At 41.2% G+C, this 26,718-nt stretch overlaps 2 protein-coding genes across 4 annotated transcripts in view; one reads left to right on the forward strand and one right to left on the reverse strand.

Annotated features, from left to right (window-relative positions):
* Positions 1-378: 378 nt before the first annotated feature.
* On the reverse strand, positions 379-10,944 carry arv1 (ARV1 homolog, fatty acid homeostasis modulator). 2 transcript variants are annotated; one of them, XM_068045434.1, is made up of 5 exons: positions 10,344-10,944; positions 5,954-6,073; positions 5,460-5,613; positions 3,277-3,501; positions 379-838 (listed from the first exon to the last, which is right to left on the reverse strand). In XM_068045434.1, exons 1-5 carry the CDS (start codon positions 10,434-10,436, stop codon positions 702-704), a joined length of 729 nt encoding a protein of 242 aa, XP_067901535.1. In that variant the 5' UTR covers positions 10,437-10,944; the 3' UTR covers positions 379-701. The 2 variants fall into 2 exon arrangements, with proteins under 2 accessions (XP_067901535.1, XP_067901537.1); XM_068045436.1 differs by having other exon boundaries at positions 731-927.
* The window catches only part of ttc13 (tetratricopeptide repeat domain 13), a 65,065-nt gene continuing 49,034 nt past the window's right edge, over positions 10,688-26,718 (forward strand). For both annotated transcript variants that reach the window (XM_068045432.1, XM_068045433.1), the window contains exons 1-8: positions 10,688-10,910; positions 19,242-19,336; positions 22,000-22,075; positions 23,540-23,610; positions 23,986-24,051; positions 24,372-24,464; positions 24,589-24,705; positions 26,575-26,685. In XM_068045432.1, the coding sequence (XP_067901533.1) occupies positions 10,724-10,910; positions 19,242-19,336; positions 22,000-22,075; positions 23,540-23,610; positions 23,986-24,051; positions 24,372-24,464; positions 24,589-24,705; positions 26,575-26,685 (816 nt within the window). In that variant the 5' untranslated portion in view covers positions 10,688-10,723. The remainder of the gene's footprint in view (positions 10,911-19,241; positions 19,337-21,999; positions 22,076-23,539; positions 23,611-23,985; positions 24,052-24,371; positions 24,465-24,588; positions 24,706-26,574; positions 26,686-26,718) is intronic.

Consider the following 26,718-nt stretch of genomic DNA (forward strand, 5'->3'; position numbering starts at 1 on the left):
TAAATGATAATGCTGCATCATTTGATACTGAAGAGGTCAATGTGATAGTTAACAATCAAAATATGTGTGTTATACTATGACAAAAATTTCTTAAGAACAACAAAAAAAAATTCAACAGCAGCCGTGGTCAATGTTCAGTGTATAACATACTAAATCTCTTTACTGGGATCATCTCAAAGCTAACCAATTTAGCTTGCAACAAATTTATGGGTTGCAGTGCAGATCTGACTGGTATAAAAGCTGCTCTTTTTAAAGTTTTTCCTTTTTGGTAAATACAACTGGCAAAAAGAATAAAATGTCGTTCTCCATTTTTGGGGGTGAATTTTATAATTAATGCATTGTCATATAATTTCTGAAGTACAGAAGAAATCAACAGCATTTTCAAGATTCATAATCATATTTATTAGAAAAATACTAATAGCAAAACTGATGCCATTGCAGCTGTCGATGAGTGGGAAATCTGCCTGTTATTTTGTACAAGAGCTACATTATTCTTCCGAAACTGAATTCTATCTTCACATGATGCAAGACAGTTGTCTCGTCTATATGTATGAAGTCACTGAATACGATTTTGACCATAAATAGCAGCCAAGCGATTGTTAGATGGAGATTTTGAACTTTATGAATGATTGCCTTTATGATCAGAGAATACATCACAATCTTGCTTCCTTGCATATTTTACCTGTGACTGTGAACCTCTCTCAGGAGGTTGTGGCAGAGTGCATATCAGTGCAAACTGTAAAAGTTTTGTCAGATGGAACAACATCAAATGGCTGACGAGCCAGTACCCCATACTTGTGCTCAGATATTTCCAACATATTTATGTGTTCCATTTGAGCTGTTGAAAGATACAAGCTGTAAACTGTTCTATCATCCATCCAACGAAAATGACAGACAATGCAAACCTCCTGCTGCTATTCAGCACAACTGTAAGAAGAAACAAACCATAAGATGACATTTTCACATTTAAAGGCTTAAAATAAATGCAGGACATATTCAGGAACATACCATTACTTGCTTGTTACACAGTTAAATATATGTTTAGATTGGACCGTGAACTAAAACAAACAGTTAGGATTATGAATTATTTGTGAAGGTGTTGTGCCATTGCTAATTCACAGTCTGGTGTCTAGAGATTGGAGGCTCAACCAGTTAAGAGTGCAGAAAGAAAAAGAAAATTAAAAGATGGTGCACTGTTATTATGGGAATGGGTGAAGATCAAAATAAGCTGTTGACTGGAGGAATATGGGAAGAAACAAAGAATTTGCATTTATATAGCACCTTTCACAACCTAACAACATCCCAAAGTGTTTTATAGCTATTGAAGTGCAGTTACTGTGGTAACATAGACAACATGGCAGTCAGTTTGTACATAGCAAGATCTCGCAAATAGCATCTTGTTTTGTTGATGTTGATTGATGGATTAATATTCACCATAACAGTGAGTACTCCCCTGCTCTTCATCAAAATAGTACTGTGGGATTTTGTTTTTGCATCTACACAGCAGCACAGAGAACTGATTTAACATCCCATTTGAAACACAGCACCTTTGACATTACAGCACTCACTCAGTACTGCACTGGAGCATCAACTTGGATTATGTGCTCAAGTCTCTAGTGAGACATGAACCCACAATCTTCTGACTCAGAAGTGAGAGTGCGATCACTCAGCCAAGACTGAAATATACAAAGAAAAAAAAATAATGCAAAGGAACTGCACAAAATTCAGCTTGAGAGACAGGAAAAAAGTAATTAAAAAAAAGTGGGTACTCAGTTTCGCAGAGATAAAAAAAATTCAGACAGCGTAGCAAGTGTCTGATTGTTCTGCACAGACCATTTAATCATGAACACTATGTGGTTCGTGCGACAGATCAGGATTCAACCATGTTTAATATCCCACGAATGTCTGCATGGTATACATTTTTTGGGGACAGGAGCTGTGGAGGTTGCAGTTGTGCCAGTATTGTGACCACTTTAAACTTACTTCTGCTTGTTGGAAGAAGCAATCTCAATGCAATACGGTACATTTAATATCTGGATTAGGACTCCTTCAGCATGATGATATATTAAACAAACTGACTAACAAAAAGTGGAAAGGAAAGGTAGTGTACTTTATGTCCTGTATATATCTCAAAAACTGTCAAACGAATGGTGAACTACTATCGAAGTTTTTCACAAGTATCAGTACAAAAAGCCTTCAGCAAATGACATCTCCATATCCAATAAAGTGTTGCAAATCATATCACTGCAGATACAGAAAAAAAGAAAAATAATTAAGGGCTGAGAATTGAGGAATTCCGCCTGGTGGGAACCAGGGTGGTCACACCCAAAAATGCTGGAACATGACTTACTGCCTTGCTTCAGCCACTGGTGGAGCTGATGCCACCTTCCCAAGGGCTTGCCTGTGTTAGGCAGTGGACCCTTTTAATATACAAATGAGTTGTAGGACTATATAGGGACCCCAATTGCCATTTTAGGGCTCAAATGCACTATATTATTTCACTCCTACTTCAAGTCTACTCTTGCCATAGATAGAAAGTGAAGAATTTTTCATTCTTCTACAATGTTGGTTCATAAGACCATTGTGCAAAATATTTTAAAAAAAAAACTCATCCATGTTTTTGGCACTTTGAGTGCAGACAGACGCAGAACACATTTTCTCACCCTGGAACCTGCTGAAGCTTGGAAAAGGGTAGCTACAATCTAGCCTAAGGTGAAAGACTCAGGTATTCAAAAACTGGACAGGTCTGACTGATAAAAATCTGATCACTGCACAAAAGGAATGGTTTCAATCATGAATTGCTATCCAAATTTTTAAAAATCCACAGCTTTTAATGATGAAAGTTATCAAATGTCTGTTCTCCAAAACCAGTTAACCTAATTTAGAGTAAATACAAATCGACAGTACAAAACTGCTGTCACAATGTTGTATTAGCAGTAAACATAACTTTTGCAAAATTAAGTTTACCACATTCCAAATCTTTCTGAAGAATTGATTGGAGGGAATAAGTCATGTGGATGATGTTACATGCAAAACAACAGCGCATTCATATCAATTGTCAGCATTCATTGTAAATTTATGTTAATCTATCGGCAGATATTTATATTTTATCATGTTTGAACACTACAGTTTCAAACTGTATCTTTAGTAACTTATTTTACATTGCAAGCTCACCAGATTTCAGAATGAAATATGGCTAACACAGAAGGCCATGATCATAACATTTCTTCAAATCATGTTCATTAAATAGTCAATCTGATATCATGAGCAAGTTACCTCTGACAGCTTGTGTGTTTGACGCAAGCACAAAGAATTTGATGAGGTTAATGTATAGCGGTGAGTAGTCATGTTCCCAGATCACAGCTGGAATCACAAGGAGTTTCCCATAACCAGACAATAATAAGGCTATTAGCAGCATGTTGAGATTTGATTTTTTCTGGATGAAATCTGCTTTTGTTAACCACAAGAAGAGAAACGCCCCACTTAGGAATGCTGCTAGCTCTAGAAAAAGAAAACCAACATTACACCACCTTTGCCTAATTTTTTTGTGGCTGTTGTAAGCGACACTTTAAAAAAAAAACAAGCTTCATTTATGTACTGCCTTTAATGTAGTAAAACGTCACTAGCTGCTTCACAGGAGCATTATCAAATACATTTCGACACCGAGGCATTTAAAGAGATATTAGGTCAGGGGACCAAAAACTTTGTCAAAGAGGTGTCTTAAAGAAGAGAGAGGTAGAGAGATTTCAGGAGAAAATTCCAGAACTTAGGGCCTCAGCAGCTGAAGGCACGGCTGCCAATGGTGGAACAATTAAAATCGGGGATGTGCAAGAGGCCAGATTCAGAGCAATGCAGAAAACTCAGAAGGTTGTGGGAGCTGCAGGAGGTTTTCGATATAGGGTGGGGCTAGGCCACAGATGGATTTGAAAACAAAAATGACAATTTTAAAATCAAGGCATTGCCAGACAAGGGGCCAATATAGGTCAGTGAGCACAGGGGCGATAGGTGAGTGGGACATGGTGCGTTAGGAGTTTTGGATGAGCACAAGTTTATACAGAGATAAGAGGCTGGCCAGGAGAGTACTGGAATTGTCAAGTCCAGAGGTAACAAAGGCAGGGATGAGGGTTTCAGCAAATGAGCTGAGGCAGGAGCAGAGATGGCTGACGTTACGGAGGTGCAAGTAGGCAGCCTTGATGGAGTGGACATGTGTTTGGAAGCTTGTCTCAGGGTCAAAGATGACGCCAAGATTTTGAACGGTCTGGTTGAGAAATGGAATCAGTGACTAAGGAATGGAGTTTATCGTGGGTTTGAAGACAATGAGCTAAATCGTCCCAATATTTAGTTGGCAGGAAGTTTATATTCATCCAGTACTGGATGTCAGACAAGCTGTGTGATAAATCAGAGAGTGGAGGGGTCAAGAGAGGTGGTGCTGAGGTAGAGCTGGGTGTCATCAGCCCACACGTGGAGTCACACAATGTTCTTGGATGATGTCGCCAAGGGGTAGCATGTAGATGAGAATTAGGATGGGACCAAGGATAGATTCTTTGGGGGGCTCTAGAAGTTAATGGGTGAGAGTGTGTGACGGGAAGGCAATCAAGGTTATTCTCTGACTATGAGTGGTATAATTCGTACAAAGTACAACTGATGATTCAATTCGCTTTTTGGAAGTACTATATTCTTCAATTAGTTTCAATTATCTGGTAATCTGAATTTCTGAGATCACATTCCCATTTTAAAATGTTATTTAAATTGCTTAACTCAAACAATTGGATAATCCTATTTTTTTAGTGCAAAAAAAATCTTTGTTGTTGTTTCTCCTCTCCAGCTCATCTGTTTGCCCAAGTCACATTCACCATGGTCAAGATCTGTCCCCTCGACAAAAATACATAAAAGGGGCCTGGGCTATAAAGGCCACCTTAAAAAAAAAGGGGGCTAGATATAGAGTAAAACTCCATCTACACTGTCCCCATCAAACACTTCCAGCACAGGTACAGCATGGGGAAGAAAAAGAGAAAAAAAATGGTCAAGATCTGCTTTTCATGTTTGCAACAATGTTGCTCAAGGTCCATTGCTAAGAGGACAACTGTGTTTCCCTTTGACTTTCCGTCACCAATTGTGGCAGAGGCTTCCTTGCAGCAGCGTAAAGACTGGGAATTTAAAAGCACACAGGATCAAATGTTCATCTCCTAGTTGAATGTGGGGGGTGCGGTATGGGGGAATGTGAATTATGAAATGGAGAGGAAGAGAAATGAGGACTGAGGATGCCACTATCTGTTTAGGTCAAATTGGACTTTGTTTTATGAAACAAGGACCAGGTCTACATATATACATGATATCTTCTCAACAGAGTTGTGAAGACTAACAGGTTCCTTCCAGTCCATGTGACGGATATTCCTTCACCCATGAAGAATGAACATTTAAGATGACTTTTCTTAAAAATGGAAATATAGTGGTCTTACCCAAACTAGCTAATCCAAACATTTGGTAGAAGTCCCACTCTTTGGCATAACGAATTATATCTGTAGGATCAACAGTTTGCTGTGAATCCTGTAGCTGTGACCACCTAAGGTATGCTTCACACAACAAGCAGAAAATACACAGCTTCCAATGAATCTGAAGGAAAAGTTTACAAAAAATACAATGGATTAACAATGCCGATATTGTAAAAGGTGAAAACAAGAATTACACATGAATAATGTAACCTAAGGAGGGTGCTGGAGGGCACTTGGAACCTATAAACTTAAACCCTCAATAAAGAGGCCTTCAGGAGGGAAAAGCGAAAATTGTGAGGGGAAATAAAACATGTAAATTACTGTCACCAGAGGATGTTTTCATCAATAGTTACATGTAACTGAAAAATATCAGTCACATGATGCACAAAAAGGATACTTGTGTTGTATTTTACTGTAACTACCAAGGAATTCACTGTGAATTAATACTGCAAAGTACTTACATTAATCTTGGTATTGAGGATTATATGCCTATAAGCTTGAACTTTGCATAAGATTGCATCAATCAGAATGATCACTGGGTCATATTCAATGTACTTGTCAACTGGTTTCTGGCATGATTTCTGGAAGAAAAAAATCATTTTTTCAGTCCTATTGATCATTCATTGCTGTAACTATTAGGATAAAATTTACTGGATGACAATTATTGATTTGTAGAAGAATTACATGTCAAACACTACAGTGACCCTGGAGCTATTATGTCATCATACATTAATGAAAAAAAACACTTTGGTTAAATGAAATACAAGTTAAGAAATGTAATGCTGTGCAATAAATTGTTAATTTATTTCATACCCTCCAAAAAATGGATGTAGACCTATGGAGCACGGGCCAAAATTTAAATTACGTGCCACTCTTCCACTTGGGAGTTATGAGTTTGTCTTTTTTTAATATTCATTCGGCATAAGGAACAGTTGCATTATTGGAGATGCTATTTTTTGGATAAGATCTTAAACCAAAGCTCCAACTGCCTTGTTCATGACAAACAGCAGGAGTATTCTCCCAGCATCCTGGCAAAGATTTACCCCTCAATCAACATCAGCAAAACAGATTAACTGGCTATTTCTCTCATTGTTGTTTGTCGAAACGTACTGTGTACAAACTGATTGCCAGGTTTCTTTACCTTACCATTGTCCAAAGAAAACGAACAACCGGGCTGGGAAGCACATTGGGATACTCTGAGGTAGCAAAAAGTGCTTTATAATTGCAATTTCTTACTTTCATAACATCTAGGAGGTTACTATTGACCAGAAGCTTAATTGGACCAGCCATATCAATAATGTGGCTACAATAACAGGGTAGAAAGTGACATTTGGATTACCTCCTGATCAGCTCAATGCCTCTCCACCATCTAAAGACTAAAGTTAGGAGTGTGATGGGATATTCACCACTTATCTGGATTGGTGCAGGTGCAAAAACACTCAAGAAGCTTAACACCATTCTGCATTCCCTCCCCATTACTTGAGTCACATATTCCCTGCCCTGACGTGGACCTCGTTAAAGAAACAACGTGCATTTATACAGTGCCTTTCATGACCTCAGGACATCGAAAATGCTTTGCAGCCAACAAAGCACTTATGTTTTAGTTTTAGAGATACAGCACTGAAACAGACCCTTCGGCCCACCGAGTCTGTGCCGACCATCAACCACCCATTTATACTAATCCTACACTAATCCCATATTCCTACCACATCCCCACCTGTCCCTATATTTCCCTACCACCTACCTATACTAAAGGCAATTTATAATGGCCAATTTACCTACCAACCTGCAAGTCTTTAGGCTTGTGGGAGGAAACCGGAGCACCCGGAGAAAACCGGGTGCGGCACAGTGGCGCAGTGGTTAGCACTGCAGCCTCACAGCTCCAGGGACCCGGGTTCGATTCCGGGTACTGCCTGTGTGGAGTTTGCAAGTTCTCCCTGTGTCTGCGTGGGTTTTCTCCGGGTGCTCCGGTTTCCTCCCACAAGCCAAAAGACTTGCAGGTTGATAGGTAAATTGGCCATTATAAATTGTCACTAGTATAGGTAGGTGGTAGGGAAATATAGGAACAGGTGGGGATGTTTGGTAGGAATATGGGATTAGTATAGGATTAGTATAAATCGAAGTCGAAGAGACTTAGTAGTTGGCAGGAAAAAAGACAGAGGCGCAAGGGGAGAGCCAACTGTGCAACAGCCCCAACAAACAAATTTCTCTGCAGCACCTGTGGAAGAGCCTGTCACTCCAGAATTGGCCTTTATAGCCACTCCAGGCGCTGCTTCACAAACCACTGACCACCTCCAGGCGCGTATCCATTGTCTCTCGAGATAAGGAGGCCCAAAAGAAAGAAAGTATAAATGGGTGGTTGATGTTCGGCACAGACTCGGTGGGCCGAAGGGCCTGTTTCAGTGCTGTATCTCTGATCTAATCTAATCTAAAACCCACGCAGACACAGGGAGAACTTGCAAACTCCACACAGGCAGTACCCAGAATTGAACCCGGGCCGCTGGAGCTGTGAGGAGAGTTCCAAAGACTCCTGACCCTCAGAAAAAGAAGATCTCATCTCTGTTTTCAATGGGCGACCCCTTATTTTTAAATAGTGACTCTAGTTCTAGATTCTCCCACAAGAGGAAGCATGCTTTCCACATGCACCCTGTGTAGACTCCTCAGGTTCTTTTATATTTCAATCAAGTCGTGGCTTACTCTTCTAAACTCCAGGATACAAACCCAGACTGTCCAACCTTTCCTCATAAGACAACATGCGATTATTTTGAAGTGTAGTTGCTGTTACAAATAGGAACGTGGGAGTAGGCCATTTAATCCCTTGAGCCTGTTGCACCATTCAATGAGATCATGGCTGATCTGCGACCAAACCCCACGTACTCGCCTTTGCCCCATATTCCTGAATACCTTTGATTATCTCAGTTTTAAAATTAATAACTGATCTAGCATCAATTACCATTTGCAGAAGAGAGTACCACACTAAATATAGAAAACACAGCAGCCAATGTGCACACAGTCAAGTCCCACAAACAATGAGATAAATGACCAAGTAATCTATTTTGGTTATGGTGATTGAGAATAAATATTGGTCGGGACACTGGTGAAAATTCTTCTATCTTCTTTAAGTAGTACTGTAGGATCCTTTACATCTACCTGAGACATCAGATCTGAGAGCAGCACTTCCTCAGTAGTGCACTGGAGTGTTAGCCTAGACTATGTGCTCAAGTTGTTGTCTTTGAACCCATGACCTTCTGACTCAGAAGTAAGAGTGTTACCCACAAAACCACAGCTGACACTGTTGCTGGGTCGAAATCATAGAAAGTTTACAGTACGGAAAGAGGCCACTTTGCCCATCGTGTCTGTGCCAGCCAAAAAACGAGCCACCTATTCTAATCCCAACTTCCAGCATTTGGTCCGTAGCCCCGCAGGTTACGATATTTCAGGTGCATATCCAGACACCTTTCAAATGAGTTTTAGGGTTCCTACCTCAATTACCCTTTCACGCAGTGAGTTCCAGACCTCTCACCACCCTCTGGGTGAAAAAATCTTTCCTCATCTCCCCTCTAATCCTTCGACCAATCACTTTAAATCTAAGCCTCCGAGTCACTGACCTCTCTGTTATTGTAAATAGGCCCTTCACCTCCATTTTATCCAGGCCCCTCACTATTTTGTACATTTCAATAAGATCTCTCTTCAGCCTTCTCTGTTCCAAGGAGAACAACCTCAGCTTATCCAATCATTCCTCATAGCTGCATTTTTCCAGCACTGGCAACATCCTTGTAAATCTCCTCTGTACCCTCCCTAGTGCAATTACATCCTTTCTGTAATGAGGTGACCAGAACTGCACGCAGTACTCAAGTTGTGGCCTAACCAATGATTTATACAGTTCCCGTATAACCTCCCTGCTTTTATATTATATACCTTGTCTAATAAAGGAAAGGATTCCATATCAAAAACAAGAAATGCTGGATTCACTCAGCAGGTCTGGCAGCATCTGTGGAAAGAGAAGCAGAGTTAACGTTTCGGGTCACTGACCCGAAACGTTAACTCTGCTTCTCTTTCCACAGATGCTGCCAGACCTGCTGAGTGAATCCAGCATTTCTTGTTTTTGTTTCAGATTTCCAGCATCCGCAGTATTTTGCTTTTATTATAAAGGATTCCATATGCCTTCTTAACCACCTTATTGACCTGTCCTACTACCTTCAGGGATCTGTGGACATTCACTCCGAGGTCCCTCACTTCCTCTACACCTCTAGGTATTCTCCCATAAATCTCTACCAAACACCATGTGAGAGCACCATGATCACAGGAACGGCAGAGTTTGGCCCATCATCACCCACTCAGGTCAACGAAGAATAGATGAAGTCGGCTGAAGATCCCAAAAACAAATGGAAAAAAAGAAATGAACACATGACTTTCAATGGTTCCAAAAAAAGTAGAGAGAACGAATAATCTACATCTTGGGTTCATACCAACAGACCTGAAAGATGAAGGCATTTTCATTAATAACTTTCAAAAGGGAATGGGATAAATATTGAGGAGAAAATAAATGCAGGGCTAAGGGGAAAGTGTTGGGAAACGGGACTAACTAGATAACTGCAGCACAGGCAATGATGGGCTAAATAACCTCCTTCTGTGCTACACGATTGCCATAATAGAAACAGGCATACTAATAGGATCAGAAATAAAGGGAATAGATTTTTAAAAAATGCTCATGTGACTAGCAAAGGAAATACAATGCTGGAGACAATGGCATGAAATTTAGGACAGCCAACAAAGTACTTTCGTTTGGAAGCGGAGTTAGTGTTGTGAAATACAGATTAAGTAGAGATGATGTGGGAATGCTACACTTACACATATGGTTATCTTGATAATGCCGCAATTGTAGTCCCTGTGCAGCTCCTGAACCTCTTCATTGCATTCAATACACCTAAACAACGCCGCCATTCTAGCAAACAGCCATTAACTTTCAAAACGCCAAGCGCGAGGCCAGACCCAACCGACCCTCCACCCCAGCTCCTTGTCGTTGCCTGGTTACCAGCTCGCGGCGCTGGGGATGGCAGGATGTTGGCTGATGCGGGTGCCACGCAATGCCTCACGGGAGATGTAGTCCCCCCATTGATGACGCAACGTCGCTTTCGATGGCCGTTCCCGCCCAGAAGAACTACGGCTCCCAGAACACACTGCGGTCGCCTCGCCACTTCCCCGTATGCCCCCGGAGAAGTAGCGCAAAGATGGCAGCTGCCAGTCAGCGAGCCGCGGCGCCATTAGTCGCTCAACTTTTATTGTTTTCTGTGTACGGCTCGACCTGCACCGAGTACATTTCTTCTCTCTTGTCGTTTAATAGCAACGGCCACCTGCAGAAGCAAGGCTGCGTCACCCGGTCTGAATTCGGGAACTCGGAAGACTTCGTGGAGTGCGGTGAGAGCTTGGACTTTATTTTTTGCCACGTCCTTTTTCTTGCCCAGTATAATTTCTTTCTTACTTCCGCATCCGCGGTCAGGACAGATAGGTGCTAAGTCATTGTGGTGATTAGGTCTTTGTCGGATTACATTTATGGATTTCTTTTAAATATATGTTTGTGGAACATTCCGAATACTCCGAAGTTTCTAAAAACAGTGATAATTATAGAAGTAACTTGGATTGCTCTTGTGTACAATAACAAACGGTTGAGTTTTAAAGACTTCAAAAATTATCTGATATTCTTGGTGAATTATTTATTCCCTCATCCCTTACAACTGTAACAGCTTGAACCTTTAGTGTAATAAACATGTCAAGGTCTTTCACCAAGGAGGAATGCGTAGCTAGCAGTTATAGGAAAAATACGGGAGGCTTATAGTGTGGCCAGCGATGGGCTTTTTAAAAATCAATATGTCAGATGGAACTGTCAGAAAAGTGATTTATGACCACAAGGCTGAATTGGAATCCTCAGTAGTAAATAGAAACAAACACTTTTTTTGGCAATACACTGTATTGGTTCGTACGATATTGAAGTATGAACAACGGTTGTGTTGATCCTGAACACTTTGACTTAGAATGCATACATTTTGAATACTAGGAGGGATACTTACACTTTGTTGTAAATGGTAAATGTGTCTCCAGTGTCTTATTAGAAGATAAATGACACTATTAGTGTACTATGAACTTAACTGTTTGTAAACATTGTCGTCAGACATGTGGGAGGAACAGCAGCTGTTTGCCCATTTTGTTTCCCTCCTCCACAGTGAAGGATTGAACGTGATTGACATGTCAGTCACCTGTCTGGTGTCTATATTAAAGAGGCGCCAAATTTATGGAAAATTTGTCATATGTTTATGCACAACGATTAAATACTAATGTTGAAATACATCACTTTCAAATGACAGCATTGTTCGGAAAGTGATACAACAACTTATATTTATGCATGACTTCTCTAGTACTTCCGTCTTTCCAAAATAATTTCCAAAATCAGCTCTTGCTGACTGTCATGGAATATTGTTTTCTTGCCAATTTTCTCAGGAGTGCAGTTTCACTCTGATGTTTATTTTTCTGTGTGAGCCTTGACTGTGAATGTTGGTAGGTCAGCTGTACAAGATCACAAGACAACCATGAGGGATTCCAGGCTATTTTCCCTTCTTTAATCCAAGCAGCTGAGGCAAATGGGAGTTTCTGCCTTGTTGCTCTGATTCATAGAAAAACATAGAAAGTTTAAGACACAGAAAGAGGCTATTTGGCCCATTGTGTCTGTGCCGGCCGAAAAACGATCCACCTATTCTAATCCCACCTTCCAGCATTTGGTCTGTAGCCCTGCAGATTACGGCACTTGAGGTGCATATCCAGACTCCTTTTGAGGGTTTCTGCCTCAACTACCCTTTCATGCAGTGAGTTCCAGACCCCACCTTCCTCTGGATAAAAATATTTTTCCTTAACTCCCCTCTAATTTTTCTACCAATCACTTTAAATCTATGCCCCCTCATCAATGACCTCTCAGCTGAGGTAAATAGGCCCTTCAACTCCACTCTATCCAAGCCCCTCAAACTTTTGTAAATTTCAATCAGCTCTCCCTCAGCCTTCTCTGTTCCAAGGAGAACAACCCCAGCCTATCCAATCATTCCTCATAGCTGCATTTTTCCAGTCCTGGCAACATCTTCATAAATCTCCTCTGTACCCTCTTTAGTTAAATTACATCCTTTCTGTAATGAGGTGACCAGAACTGCACGCAGTATTCAAGTTGTGGCCTAACCAATGATTTATACAGTTCCAGCATAACCTCTTTGCTCTTATTTTCTATACCTTAACTAATAAAGGGAAGGATTCCATGTGCCTTCTTAGCCACCTATCGCCCTATCCTGCTACCTTCAAGGTCCCTCACCTCCTCTACATTTCTCTGTATTTTCCCATTAATCATGTATTCCTTTTCCTTGTTTGACTTCCCAAATGCATCACCTCACACTTCTCCAGGTTGAATTCCATTTACCACATATCTGTCCAGACCATCAATATCTTCCTGCAGCCTACAGCTATCCTCCTCGCTGTCTAGCACACGGCCAATCTTTGGGTCATCTGCAAAGTTCTTGGTCGTGCCCCCTATATTTACGTCCAAATTGTTAATATATACCACAGAAAGCAGGGGACCCAGTACTGAGCCCTGCGGAATGCCACTGGAAACAGCTCTCCAGTCACAAAACACCCACCAACAATTGCCCTTTGTTTCCTGCCACTGAGCCAATTTTGTATCCACCTTGCTGCATTCCCCTGGATCCCATGGAATTTTTTTTAACCAGTCTGCCATGTGGGACCTTGTCAAAAGCCTTGCTAAAATCCATTTGGACCACATCAACTGCAGTCCCCTCATCTTTGTGACTACTTCAAAAAAATTGATCAAGTTGGTCAGACAAGATCTTCCCTTAACAAATCCATGCTGACTATCCTTGATTAACCTGCGCTTTTCTAAGTGACAGTTTATCCTGTCTCTCAGAATAGATTCCAATAATTTGCCCCTTACTGAGGTTAGACTGACTGGCCTGTAATTATTCAGTCTATCCCTCGCTCCCTTTTTAAACAGAGGTACAACGTTAGCAGTTCTCCAATCCTCTGGCACCACACCTGTACCCAGTGAGGACTGGAAAATGATTATCAGACCTTCCTCTATTTTCTCTCGCTTCTCTTAACAGCCTGGAGTGCATTTTGTCCGGTCCTGGTGATTTATCAACTTTCAATGATGCTAATCCCATTAATACTTCCTCTCTTCCCTATGTTTATCACAGCCAATACTTCGCATCCCTCTTCCTTAACTACAATATCTGCATCGTCCCCCTATTTTGTGAAGACAGATGCAAAGTATTCATTAAGAACAATACCAACATCTTCTGCCCCTACACATAGGTTACCTTTTTGGTCTTTAATGGGCCCTACTCTCTCCTTAGTCATCCTCTTACTCTTAATGTATTAATAAAAACATCTTTGGGTTCACCTTGATTTTGCTTGCCAATATTCTTTCATGCCCTTTCTTTGCTTTCCTAATTTCCTTTTTGATTTCACCCCTCCACTTTCTATACTCCTGTAGTATTGAGTTCTTGGTGTCGGACATAAGATTTCCTTTTCTGCCTTATCTTACCCTGTAAGCTCCTTGACATCCATGGGACTCTAGATTTGGCCGTCTTGCCTTTTTTCTTTGTGGGAACATGTTTACTCTGAACCCCTTGACTCTCCCCTTTGAATGCCTCCCACTGCTCTGACACTGATTTACCTTCAAGTAGCTGCTTCCAGTCCAATTTCACTAAATCACTCCTCAGTTTGGGGCCTTGCCCCAATTGAGAACTCGAACTCCTGTTCTATCTCTGCCCTTTTCCATAATTATATTAAAACTGTCTGAATTATGATCACTACCACCAAAATGCTCTCCCACTGCCCCACTTTCCACCTGCCCAACTTCATTTCCTAAAACTAAGTCTAAAACTGCGCCCTGTCATGTTGGACTTGCTACATACTGGCCAAAAGTGTTCTCCTGAATGCACCAAGAATTCTGCTCTGATTGGGGATGTCTCCTGGGGCCTTTTGCATCAACACAAAAAGAAAGACTTTTATTTATGTTATGCTTATCTCAATCTCAGGACATCCCAAAGCATTTTAACTTTTGAAGTGTAGCCACTGTTGTAATGTTGGAACTGTGACAGCCGATTTGTACATAGCCAGGCTCACAAACAGCAATGTGATAACCAGATAATCTGTTTTAGTGACGTTGATTGAGGGATAAATATTGGCCAGGACTTCTGGGAGAACTCCTCTGCTCTTCAGATGATGCCATGGGATCTTTTATGTCTACCCAAGAGGGCAGACGGGACCATGGTTTAATGTCTCTTTGGAAATGCAGTTCAGTAGAGTCATAGAGTCATCACATGCTGGTTCAGCCTACTGGCGCAGCACAATGGAGATTTTTGAAAAGTTTCTTTTCTCCTTTCTGTAATTTTGATTTCCTTCCTAAATCTAGCTGAAAGGAGATGTGCAAGAGTAACAAGGCATTACTCTCCATCTATTTTCTCCTATGCAGAAACTCATCCTTGAGTAGGCCCTCCCCACAGCAAACTCAGCTTTATACCATATTTCCCAATTTAGCTCTGCACTGTTAGCTTTGTTGCTTAACAATGCCTGGACATAGTGTGCTGATTCTGCTATCCGTCCTAGATCTCTTCCAGTCATTCTATTTAGTTCACCATTCATCAGTTTTATTGATTGGGAGAGATAAGAGGTCTCTGTCCAAACTATTTATTCATATAAGTATCTAGAGGTTCCAGAAGATATCAACGTTACCCTGGACACTTTTTTTTTGGACCATGTTGAGAAGAGTTTTACTTCAGTGTCCAGAGTCACAATGTGGATTAGACCTGTGGCATATGTTTCCAAACAAATATGTACTTGTGATTTAGGACTGTGATAGATGTAATGGAAAGGCTTCCTCCCACTCCTGTCAGGTCCAAATTGTGAGATGGATCTGTGGCAAAAAGGCAGGAATGGAGGCTCAATCATATATCGACTTATCACTGGGCCCCTGAAGGATGTGTTAACCTGTAATTGTCATTGCCTAATTACCAATTAGTGGCTAGCTTACTGGGGGCAATAGGTAAGTGGTATCTTTATAGTTGATATGGTTTTCATCTGACTTGCCTGCTGATGGAAGATTGAAACTGAGCTAATCTTCTGTCGCAGGTTCAGCAACGTCGTAGCTGAGTTTGACTGTACTGCAGTTATCTAGGGTGCAGCTATTTGCCGGCTCAACTATGGATCCTGGTGGGGTAAACTAGTCACTGAATTCTTCTTGCCTAGGTCACGTAACCCTGCCATCCAGTGATCCAATTGTGCTATTGGCAGGATAAGTAGCAGGAAGCTTACCAATGCTCTGTAATGGTAAATTGCCTGGTTTTAGTTGGCTAATCCTCAGTAGTACCACTGCACACATTTGGGTATTCTTGAGCTCTGGCTCTTGTTAACTGCACTAAGTTATCCAAGTCTGGAGATAGGAGTGTCCTGACAGAAATCAGAATCTACCAGCGTGGATTTCTCAATTTGTTTGGAAGTTCTTCAGTATGGTAATGTTTCAGTGGAGAGGTGGTAATGTCACTGGATTAGTAACCCAGAGCCCAGGCTAATGCTCTGAGGCATGGGTTCAAATCCCACCACAGCAGATGGTGAAATTTGAATTCAGTCCAATAAATCTGGAATTAAAAGCTCATTTGATGATCATGAAACCATTGTCAATTGTTGTAAAAATCCATCTGGTTCACTAATGTCCTTTAGGGAAGGAAATCTGCTGTCCTTACCTGGTCTAGCCTACATGTGACTCCAGACCTACAGCAATGTGGTTGACTCTTAAATGCCCTCTGAAATAGCCGAGTGAACCACTCAGTTCAAGGGCAGTTATGGATGGGTAATAAGTGCTGGTCCAGCCAGCAATGCCCACATCCCACAACAGAATTAAAAAAAATTGTCAAGCAGTTCGCTGTCCAAAAGCAAATTGTATGCCCCTCAATATTTTTTCAATACATAATATCTTCAAACCTGTAGCTTAACATTCTTCAATTCCCTCTTCAGGAGTTGAGCACAAAATCTTGGCTGACAGTCCCAGTGCAATACTGAGGGAGTGCTGCACTTCCAGAGAAGACGTTAAACCAAAGGCTGCCTCTACCCTCTTAGGTGGAAGTAGATATCCACAATGCAGTACTTAGAAAAAGAGTAGCCGAGTTCTCCTTGGTGTGCTGGCCAATATTTATCCTGCTACCAATATCGCTAAAACAAATTATCCGGAGTTGTATCTTGCTGCTGTTTGTGGCACCTTGCTGTGTGCAAATTGGCTGCCGCGTTTCTTGCATTACAACAATTACTACACTTCAAAAGTAGTTAATTGGTCAATAAGTGCTTTGGGATGTCCTGTTATAAATAGTGTCTCTGTTTCAACATTAGATCAGCACGCTACCCCGAACAGCATCACAGAATAACTGGTGGTGCTAAAAGTTTCTTTTTCTCTCTAGCACTTTCATTTGCAATAAAACGTACAGTTTGTTCTTTTAAATTTGCTCCAGATTGATACTCAGAGGATTTTATTTGTGGACTAACCTATTGAAATATGCAGTATTTTAATAGAGTTTTTCTCTTACAGGTAGTGTTCCACTGGTTCTGACTGCTGATCTATTTCAAGAAGTTAATAAGGCGTATGGGATCCTGGGCTTTATAAATACAGGCATAGAATACAAAAGGAAGGAAGTTATACTATTTATATAACACTGGTTCAGCCTCAACTACACTTTAGGAAGGATGTGAAAGCATTGGAGAGGGAGCAGAAAAGCTTTATGAGAATGGTTTTGGGGGTGAGATAACCAGGTAGGAGTACAGATTGGAGAAGCTGAGGCTGTTGTCCTTAGAGAAGAGAAAGTAGAGAGGAGATTTGATACAGGTGCTCAAAATCATGAGGGGTCTGGACAGCGTAGATAGGGAGAAACTGTTCCCATTGGTGGAAGGGTCGAGAACCAGAGGACACTGATTTAACTTGTTTGGCAAAAGAACCGGAGGTAACATGAGAAGGAATCCTCTGGAATGCACTGCCTGAGAGTGTGGTGGAGGCAGATCTAATCATGGCTTTCAAAAGGGAATTGGATAATTATCTAAAGAGGAGAAATTTGCAGGGTTACAGTGAAAAGGCATGCGAGTGGGATTAGGTGAGTAGTTCTTAAGAGGGAACTGCTATGGGGCATGATGGGCTGAATGGCCTCCTGTGCTGTAACCATTCTATGATTTTATAATAGTGACTACACTTTGATAGTTCATTTGCTGTGAAGTCTTTTCACATGTGATGTAATGAGGCAATGTATAAATGCAAGTTTGCCATATCGAAACAAATATATGTAAATGTTTGTTTAGTATGTTCATTGCTTTGAATATGTAAAACAGCAGAATAACAATGTGCACTTATCCCGTAGCTATACTTAAAAAAACAATAATAGTTTGGTTAGCACCGCAGCCTCACAGCTCCAGCGACCCGGGTTCAATTCTGGGTACTGCCTGTGTGGAGTTTGCAAGTTCTCCCTGTGTCTGCGTTGGTTTTTGCCGGGTGCTTCGGTTTCCTCCCACAGCCAAAGACTTGCAGGATGATAGGTAAATTGACCATTATAAATTGCCCCTAGTATAGGTAGGGGAATATAGGGAAGGTGGGGATGTGGTAGGAATATGGGATTAGTGTAGGATTAGTATAAATGGGTGGTTGATGGTCGGCAGACTCGGTGGGCCGAAGGGCCTGTTTCAGTGCTGTATCAATAAATAAATAAAAAATAAATTGCTTCCATCTTATCGCATTAAAACAGCCTGTCTTGCTTCACACAATTCATTACTTTGTGGTGACAGATTTTATGCAGAACTATTTGACACCCATTATGTCCCAACAACCCCTCACAAGTAGCAATGTGGAATTGGTCGAAAAGGAAAAGCAGATCTCTTCAGGTAGTGCCATGGGATTTTTAATGTCCACGTGAACAGACAAAGATACAATTTTTTGGTCACATCATTAGAGCAGAAGGTAGACAGACAATTATTGGAAGGAAAGATTGACGGAAAATGTAGGAGAGGGAAGCAGGGAAGAAAATAGATGAAGGATATAATGGTCTGGATGCAGTTGACCTTTGTGGAATGTGTAAGGGCAGCACAGGACAGACAGATATGGAGATCCATGGCAGTCAACCTCTGGGAAGATGACGATTCCAACGAACGAATGGTTAGGGCAAAGAGACCGGGCCCTCTTTACTACCTGATAAAGCTAGTAGTCAGCACTTAACAGTAGTGCTGGTCTGAACCATGAACTCTTGTTGGTTTTGTGAATTCACAGATGCTGTAAAAATTCTATGTTATATCTATATGAAGACCTTATCTAACAAGTGTTTCAGATTTGCATAGACACACTGTGTTCCAGTTGCATTTTATCAGACCTGTTTGATCAACAGCAACCGCATCCCAGTGGTCCTATGCACCTCTGCTTATCTAAGTAACTCATGGAGCAAATATTTAAAACAAAAAGTTTGAAATAAAAAACAGTTAATGTTGAAATTACTCAGTCAGCCAGCATTTGTAAAAGTAAGACAGGTTATGATGTTTTAATTTGTGTACCCTTCACCAGATTTAAGTCTGAGATTAAGATTGCAAAAATAGAGGAAAAAGAGGCACAAAGAACCAACAGATATGGGTCAATGTGCTAAGTGACTTAGTGTTCGTTTTTTTTGCTTAATGTTTTAGAGTCTTCATTTCTGAATCCTGAAGACATTGACTGTATGCCGAGAGGGGCTCCACCATGTGAACCAGTGCAAACCCTTGATACAGAGAAAATTCTGGTATGCTATCCTGTTTTTTTTAAAAAAGCACGGGCGCTCTAAACCCATTTTTCATTGGTAATTATGAATGTACTGTGGTTTTATTGTTTTGAAATAAATGATTAGTTAAATCTTCTGAGGTTAAATTCTGGTCAGATTTGTAGGGAGTAATATTTCTATTCTACCCTGAGGCACAGTGCAGAGAGATCGACCGTTGACATGCTGTTCTCCCTTCGTCAGATACAGGAGAAATGCCGTGAACAACAGATACCCCTCTACATTGCTTTCATTGATCTCACCAAAGCCTTTGACCTCGTCAGCAGACGTGGGCTCTTCAGACTACTAGAAAAGATTGGATGCCCACCAAAGCTACTAAGTATCATCACCTCATTCCATGACAATATAAAAGGCACAATTCAACATGGTGGCTCCTCATCAGAGCCCTTTCCTATCCTGAGTGGCGTGAAACAGGGCTGTGTTCTCGCACGCACACTTTTTGGGATTTTCTTCTCCCTGCTGCTTTCATATGCGTTCAAGTCCTCTGAAGAAGGAATTTTCCTCCACACAAGATCAGGTGGCAGGTTGTTCAACCTTGCCCGTCTAAGAGCGAAGTCCAAAGTATGGAAAGTCCTCATCAGGGAACTCCTCTTTTCTGACGATGCTGCTTTAACATCTCGCACTGAAGAGTGCCTGCAGAGTCTCATCGACAGGTTTGCGGCTGCCTGCAATGAATTTGGCCTAACCATCAGCCTCAAGAAAACGAACATCATGGGGCAGGACGTCAGAAATGCTCCATCCATCAATATTGGCGACCACGCTCTGGAAGTGGTTCAAGAGTTCACCTACCTAGGCTCAACTATCACCAGTAACCTGTCTCTAGATGCAGAAATCAACAAGCGCATGGGAAAGGCTTCCACTGCTATGTCCAGACTGGCCAAGAGAGTGTGGGAAAATGGCGCACTGACACGGAACACAAAAGTCCGAGTGTATCAGGCCTGTGTCCTCAGTACCTTGCTCTATGGCAGCGAGGCCTGGACAACGTATGTCAGCCAAGAGCGATGTCTCAATTCATTCCATCTTCGCTGCCTCCGGAGAATACTTGGCATCAGGTGGCAGGACCGTATCTCCAAAACAGCAGTCCTCGAGGCGGCCAACATCCCCAGCTTGTACACACTACTGAGTCAGCGGCGCTTGAGATGGCTTGGCCATGTGAGCCGCATGGAAGATGGCAGGATCCCCAAAGACACATTGTACAGCGAGCTCGCCACTGGTATCAGACCCACCGGCCGTCCATGTCTCCGCTTTAAAGACGTCTGCAAACGCGACATGAAATCCTGTGACATTGATCACAAGTCGTGGGAGTCAGTTGCCAGCGTTCGCCAGAGCTGGCGGGCAGCCATAAAGACGGGGCTAAAATGTGGCGAGTCGAAGAGACTTAGTAGTTGGCAGGAAAAAAGACAGAGGCGCAAGGGGAGAGCCAACTGTGTAACAGCCCCGACAAACAAATTTCTCTGCAGCACCTGTGGAAGAGCCTGTCACTCTAGAATTGGCCTTTATAGCCACTCCAGGCGCTGCTTCACAAACCACTGACCACCTCCAGGCGCTTATCCATTGTCTCTCGAGATAAGGAGGCCAAAGAATATTTCTTATGCCGTAGTTTGAGATTTTTTTAAACCTGAAATTTACTAATGCAGTTTTTTTTAGTAGCTTAATGTGTCATAAAAGTACAAACTGAAAAGGATTAAGTCAGCTGGATCAGTTCTAGCTATGCAATGTTAATTTTATAACTAGCCCTATATTTGATTGTAGGTTTCTAAGTTTATATCATTCAGAAACAGATTTAAAATAATACATATAACATTGGATCTAGCTAGTGTCAGCATTATGCAGGCATTTCTTTGTAGATTTTTTTTGCCTTCGCTCCAAGAAATTACAGTTTACAAATGCCAAACATCATTAATTTGGAATGGGCTGATGGAATTTTCTTTCTAAGTTATTGTGCTATTAATCTAAGTAAATATTGCAGTGTAGAAACATTTCCAGAATTGTGATGGTCTATTGTTACCAAATGGCTAAAACTTGTTTGGTGGCTAGAGAAGATCCTTTTACTAATTTGCAAAGAAAGAAATTAGAACCCCTCCCCTAAGCTACCTACAGTCAACTAACAATGCGAACTGGCCCTGCAGTGCTGCTCTTGAAAGGTGCATAAGAGAGTTTGCTCACTCACTTGCCTTTCCTGCACCATTGACTAAGACTGGGAAGTCACCTGTGAGAAAAAACACTTAATTCTCTCATTGATTTTCATAAGTTATTGTGTTTTGGGAAGGAGCACCAGGAACTAGATTTAAAAAAAAAATTACAACCACCTTAAATGTAATCGTCAATAGGAGTTGGTGGAAAGTTAATCAGAACCTGTTATATTTCATATGGTGAATAGAGGTTGTTTTATACAAGCAGAAGACGTGTTTAACAGGATTTCATCATAAATGGCCTCAATCGAATTATATTGAATTTTTTGTAGTGGTGAACAAATGTAAGATGTTGCATAATGCAGAACATCTGGGCGGCATACTTTGATGATGATCTCTGTGTAGAGATCACTCCTTAAACTATAGAATAGATTTGCAGTTGTAACTTATATTTTATAGTTTCTTGCACCAATGCATTACATTTCTCAATTTCAGAGTCAGGCTAAAGTATTGGCTGAACAAAAGAGGTTCCCCTTTTCTACTACCGATGCAAATACAAATGAGGAATTGGGTATGTATTCATTTGTGGGTTGTGTTAGTTTTAATGTGGATTGTCGAGTAAAGAAAAAGCAATAATTTTTCTGCAGGGAAAATATTGTGCTCTACTGCTTTAGGTTGTTTTCTATTTCCCAATGAGCTGACAGGATCTGAAATACACTGCCTGAGAGTGTGGTAGAGGCAGGTTCAATCGAGGCATTCAAGAGGAATTGTTATCTGAAAAGGAAGAATGTGCAGGGCTATGGGGAGAAGTCGGGAGACTGGTACTAGGTAAATTGCTCTTTCAGAGAGCCGGTGCAGACATGACGGGCTGAATGGCCTCCTTCTGCTGTAACAATTCTGTGACTCTGAGTTGCTCCCAGATGGCCACCACTGTTGCTCCATAGCTGACTTTTAAGAAAGATGTGGGAGCAAACATGCTGTTCTGTTAGCCCCTGCCACTTGTTTGGGAAGTGTTGAACAAATCCCACTAATGCGATCTATTTTATGGAAGCAGTTCTTGGGTGCTGCATTATAGCAGTGGCCTAATTGTGATCAGCTACGCTACACTTGGGTAGTTGAGTTTGAAGTTGGTTTTCTGTGGTGCATTTGGACATGTGATTATAGAAAAAGTAGCAGCAAGTGTGACACCATTAGAAGAGAAATATTTTCAACCCTGACAATTCTCTTTGCTCACTTTCACTTCTGGAATCTCCTGATGGGTATAGTTCCATAAATACATTTCACCCTCTGATATCTGACCCAAGTGGCTATCGCTAATGTGTGAATCTCGACAATGAGGGCCCACCTAGTTGGGCTTTTCAGCTGCAAGAGGCACTATTGAGAAACATGATCCTATCCCCTCCTTGCATCTCCACCTTTGTATCTCCAGCAAGCTTTGTTGGATAGTGATCAAAAGTATTTTTCTTCCCTCGAGTCGGGCACCAAAGCCAGTTCTTGCTGCTCTAGATCAGTCATCAGCATAGGATTGGAATTGAACCTCGGGCATTTCTGTTCTGTATTGCACTGGGTTTTTAGTTAATGAATTTTGCTGTCAGCATCTCTTCAGATTTGACTGATATAAAAAGATCAGTAAATTTAATAAAGTTTTGCTATATTTGAATGCTGATGACCACAGAGAGATGCTGACTGCCTGTGCTAAGCTCAGTGTTTCCAGAGCTGAAATGCAGCAGTTGAAATGACCCAATTGCTGAATTTTCCTGGGTTTGTGACTATTGCTGTTATTAATTACTCATTCAGTTAGTACCCAAGATGCTCATCTTCAAGTTGCATTTGTTAATCCGTCTCCCTCACCTTATTGTGTTCAGTAATGCGTCCAGCTAGCCTTTTGACGTCATCAGCATTTAATTGCTTAAAAATTACAAAAAGATGAAACCAAACAAAATAATATTTAGAATTCTTTGGAAATGAACTGCAACATCACCTAGATCTGAATTATTTTTTAAGTTACTGCTAATCCATATTTGTTTCTTCCTAGCATTTGGCTATGCCTTGATTGGAAACAGTTTGTATGATGAAGCAATAAAACAGTTTTCAGCACTGCTACAGGTATGTACACTTTATCTAAATTACAGTTGTAACATGTAGCTCTATTCATGTTTTCTGCATCCAATAAATAAGTGCTGTAGTCATTTGATAAATTAACCTGTGAAGACTGAACAGTAGAATATTTAGCGCTGAGCCCATATTTAATGATATTCATTTCATACATATGTCATGACTTTTTAGACCTGGCGGATTAGCTGGGAAATTACAGCATAGGCATTGAATCAATAACCCTGACACGGTATGTATGTATATTCACATTGAGTATATAATTAGGGGGTAAAATACAATTGGTGTGAGTGTAGCAACTGTTTACGATGCACATTTATCTGAAACAATTACGTTTCTGCATTCCTTTATTTTTATGTCTGAGAGTAGGGGAACCCGGAACTAGTGAGTGCCATCTACGGAAGGGGAATAGCATATGGAAAGAAGGGTTTACAGGTCAGTAGTTCTCCTTTTTGAATTGAATGCAGAAGTGTGTTATGAAAAAGCTTGATATTTCTTTGAATTCATTGTGAGCTTTTTTTTTATTAAGTTCCGAATGATTTTTATGCAAGTCCAATAAGTTAATCTTTGTAGTAAAGGTAGTTATAAACAACTCTATTTATGCTGATTATTGTTTCTTAATGATTGACCACCATCTACCAAGGTAGCCTCTGAAATGTTCATGTAAGCATAAGGGAGGGGGAATTACAAGCTTGAAAAAATTGTATTATATTTAGTGGAAAATGTTGGTATTCTAAGTGACATCTGTGTTTCAGGATATCAAAAATGCTGACCTTGCCCTCTTGGAGCTGAACAAAGTTATAACCTTAGAACCTAATGCACCCGAGGTATTTGAGCAGAGAGCAGAGGTAAGATTTGTCCTTGTTAAATGACTCCTTATTTATTTTTGATGTCATGAACATCATCGTCGTTGGGAGAGTTTACCTGCTATCTTATAATATTGTATGGTGGCTCTGTTTTTTGACTCTACAGATTCTGTCTCCACTGGGTCGAATTAGTGAGGCTTTAAATGATCTCAGCAGGGCCATTCAGTTGCGCCCATCAGCACGTTTGTACAGACATAGAGGCACCCTTTACTTTATATCTGAGGTATGTAGATGATTGTGCTGCCTGTAGTTATAAGTAATTCTTTTTATTACAGTGTCCAGTAACAAATTAATTACCCAGCCACAAAAACTGAATCTAGTAAATGTTTAAATGTTGTTGGAACATCATAAAACTTTCGCTACGTTGCAGAAATATAACCAAGATTTAAGCCTTATAGTCTAGCAGAGGGGGAGCTCTTCAAAATATATAAAACGTTGGAGCATGTAAAAAAGGTAAAACCAGATTACTATTTGAGTCTGCAAAGAAAGTTATGACCATAAATGACAGTTGGTGAGACTTGCATTAAAGACAAATTCTTGAGGTAGGTAGATTTTATATACTTGCCATACTTACTTAAATGTTTAACATATCCCAAGACAGCCCTCTGATGGATCAGCTGGTTAAAGCAATGTCTCACACAGGGATGCCCCCATGTATGATCACAGGCCTGTGCTGAATTAACTGCTGTCAGCTGGAAAGGCAGTAGGAACATGAAAATTTGGTACAGCGCTCTTGGTGAGTGGAAAATTGGCCAGACGTGCTATCCTGATAACTATCCAGCGATCTTGACAAAAAGTGCATAGAGTATATGTTGCATCAGGATTAGGCTCGCTGTGTACCCTACAATCTAGGTTAATGCAGGAAGAGTGAGGTACGAACACCATGGGGCAGGACGTCAGAAATGCTCCATCCATCAATATTGGCGACCACGTTCTGGAAGTGGTTCAAGAGTTCACCTACCTAGGCTCAACTATCACCAGTAACCTGTCTCTAGATGCAGAAATCAACATGAGCATGGGAAAGGCTTCCGCTGCTATGTCCAGACTGGCCAAGAGAGTGTGGGAAAATGGCGCACTGACACGGAACACAAAAGTCCGAGTGTATCAGGCCTGTGTCCTCAGTACCTTGCTCTATGGCAGCGAGGCCTGGACAATGTATGTCAGCCAAGAGCGACGTCTCAATTCATTCCATCTTCGCTGCCTCCGGAGAATACTTGGCATCAGGTGGCAGGACCGTATCTCCAACACACAAGTCCTCAAGGCGGCCAACATCCCCAGCTTGTACACACTACTGAGTCAGCAGCGCTTGAGATGGCTTAGCCATGTGAGCCGCATGGAAGATGGCAGGATCCCCAAAGACACATTGTACAGCGAGCTCGCCACTGGTATCAGACCCACCGGCCGTCCATGTCTCCGCTTTAAAGACGTCTGCAAACGCGACATGAAATCCTGTGACATTGATCACAAGTCGTGGGAGTCAGTTGCCAACGTTCGCCAGAGCTGGCGGGCAGCCATAAAGACGGGGCTAAAATGTGGTGAGTCGAAGAGACTTAGTAGTTGGCAGGAAAAAAGACAGAGGCGCAAGGGGAGAGCCAACTGTGCAACAGCCCCGACAAACAAATTCCTCTGCAGCACCTGTGGAAGAGCCTGAATCTCTAGAATTGGCCTTTATAGCCACTCCAGGCGCTACTTCACAAACCACTGACCACCTCCAGGCGCGTATCCATTGTCTCGAGATAAGGAGGCCAAAGAAGAAGATATGTTGCATCAGGATTAGGCTCGCTGTGAAGAGTACCCTACAATCTAGGTTAATGCAGGAAGAGTGAGGTACCAAAGGGCAACCAGCAAATGTGAAACTGTAACCCACAATGAATTCATGTTCTCATGACTGATTAGGATCTCACAATGTGTGACAAAGCACAATGGTGCTCAATCACGCTGAACTCAGTTATTAGAAAGATATTAAATTTGATGTGTTCACATAATAGAATTGGAAAAATAGTTATCTCTGTTACCAAGTTTTTAAAAAATTCCATCAGTTTTATCAGAAAGTTCGAAGCAGGTTTTTGACTTGTGTGTGACTATTCTCCAGGATTATGCAGCAGCACATGAAGATTTCCAACTGTCTTTAGAAATGAAAAAATATCAGCCAATTGCAATGCTGTACAAAGGTCTAACCTTCTATCACAGAGGTATGCTGAAGGTGAGTTTATTGTGTAAGAATAAGAATTTTAAA

This window comes from Heterodontus francisci, chromosome 13, assembly GCF_036365525.1.
Source record: "Heterodontus francisci isolate sHetFra1 chromosome 13, sHetFra1.hap1, whole genome shotgun sequence".
NCBI classification, from domain to species: Eukaryota; Metazoa; Chordata; class Chondrichthyes; order Heterodontiformes; family Heterodontidae; genus Heterodontus; species Heterodontus francisci.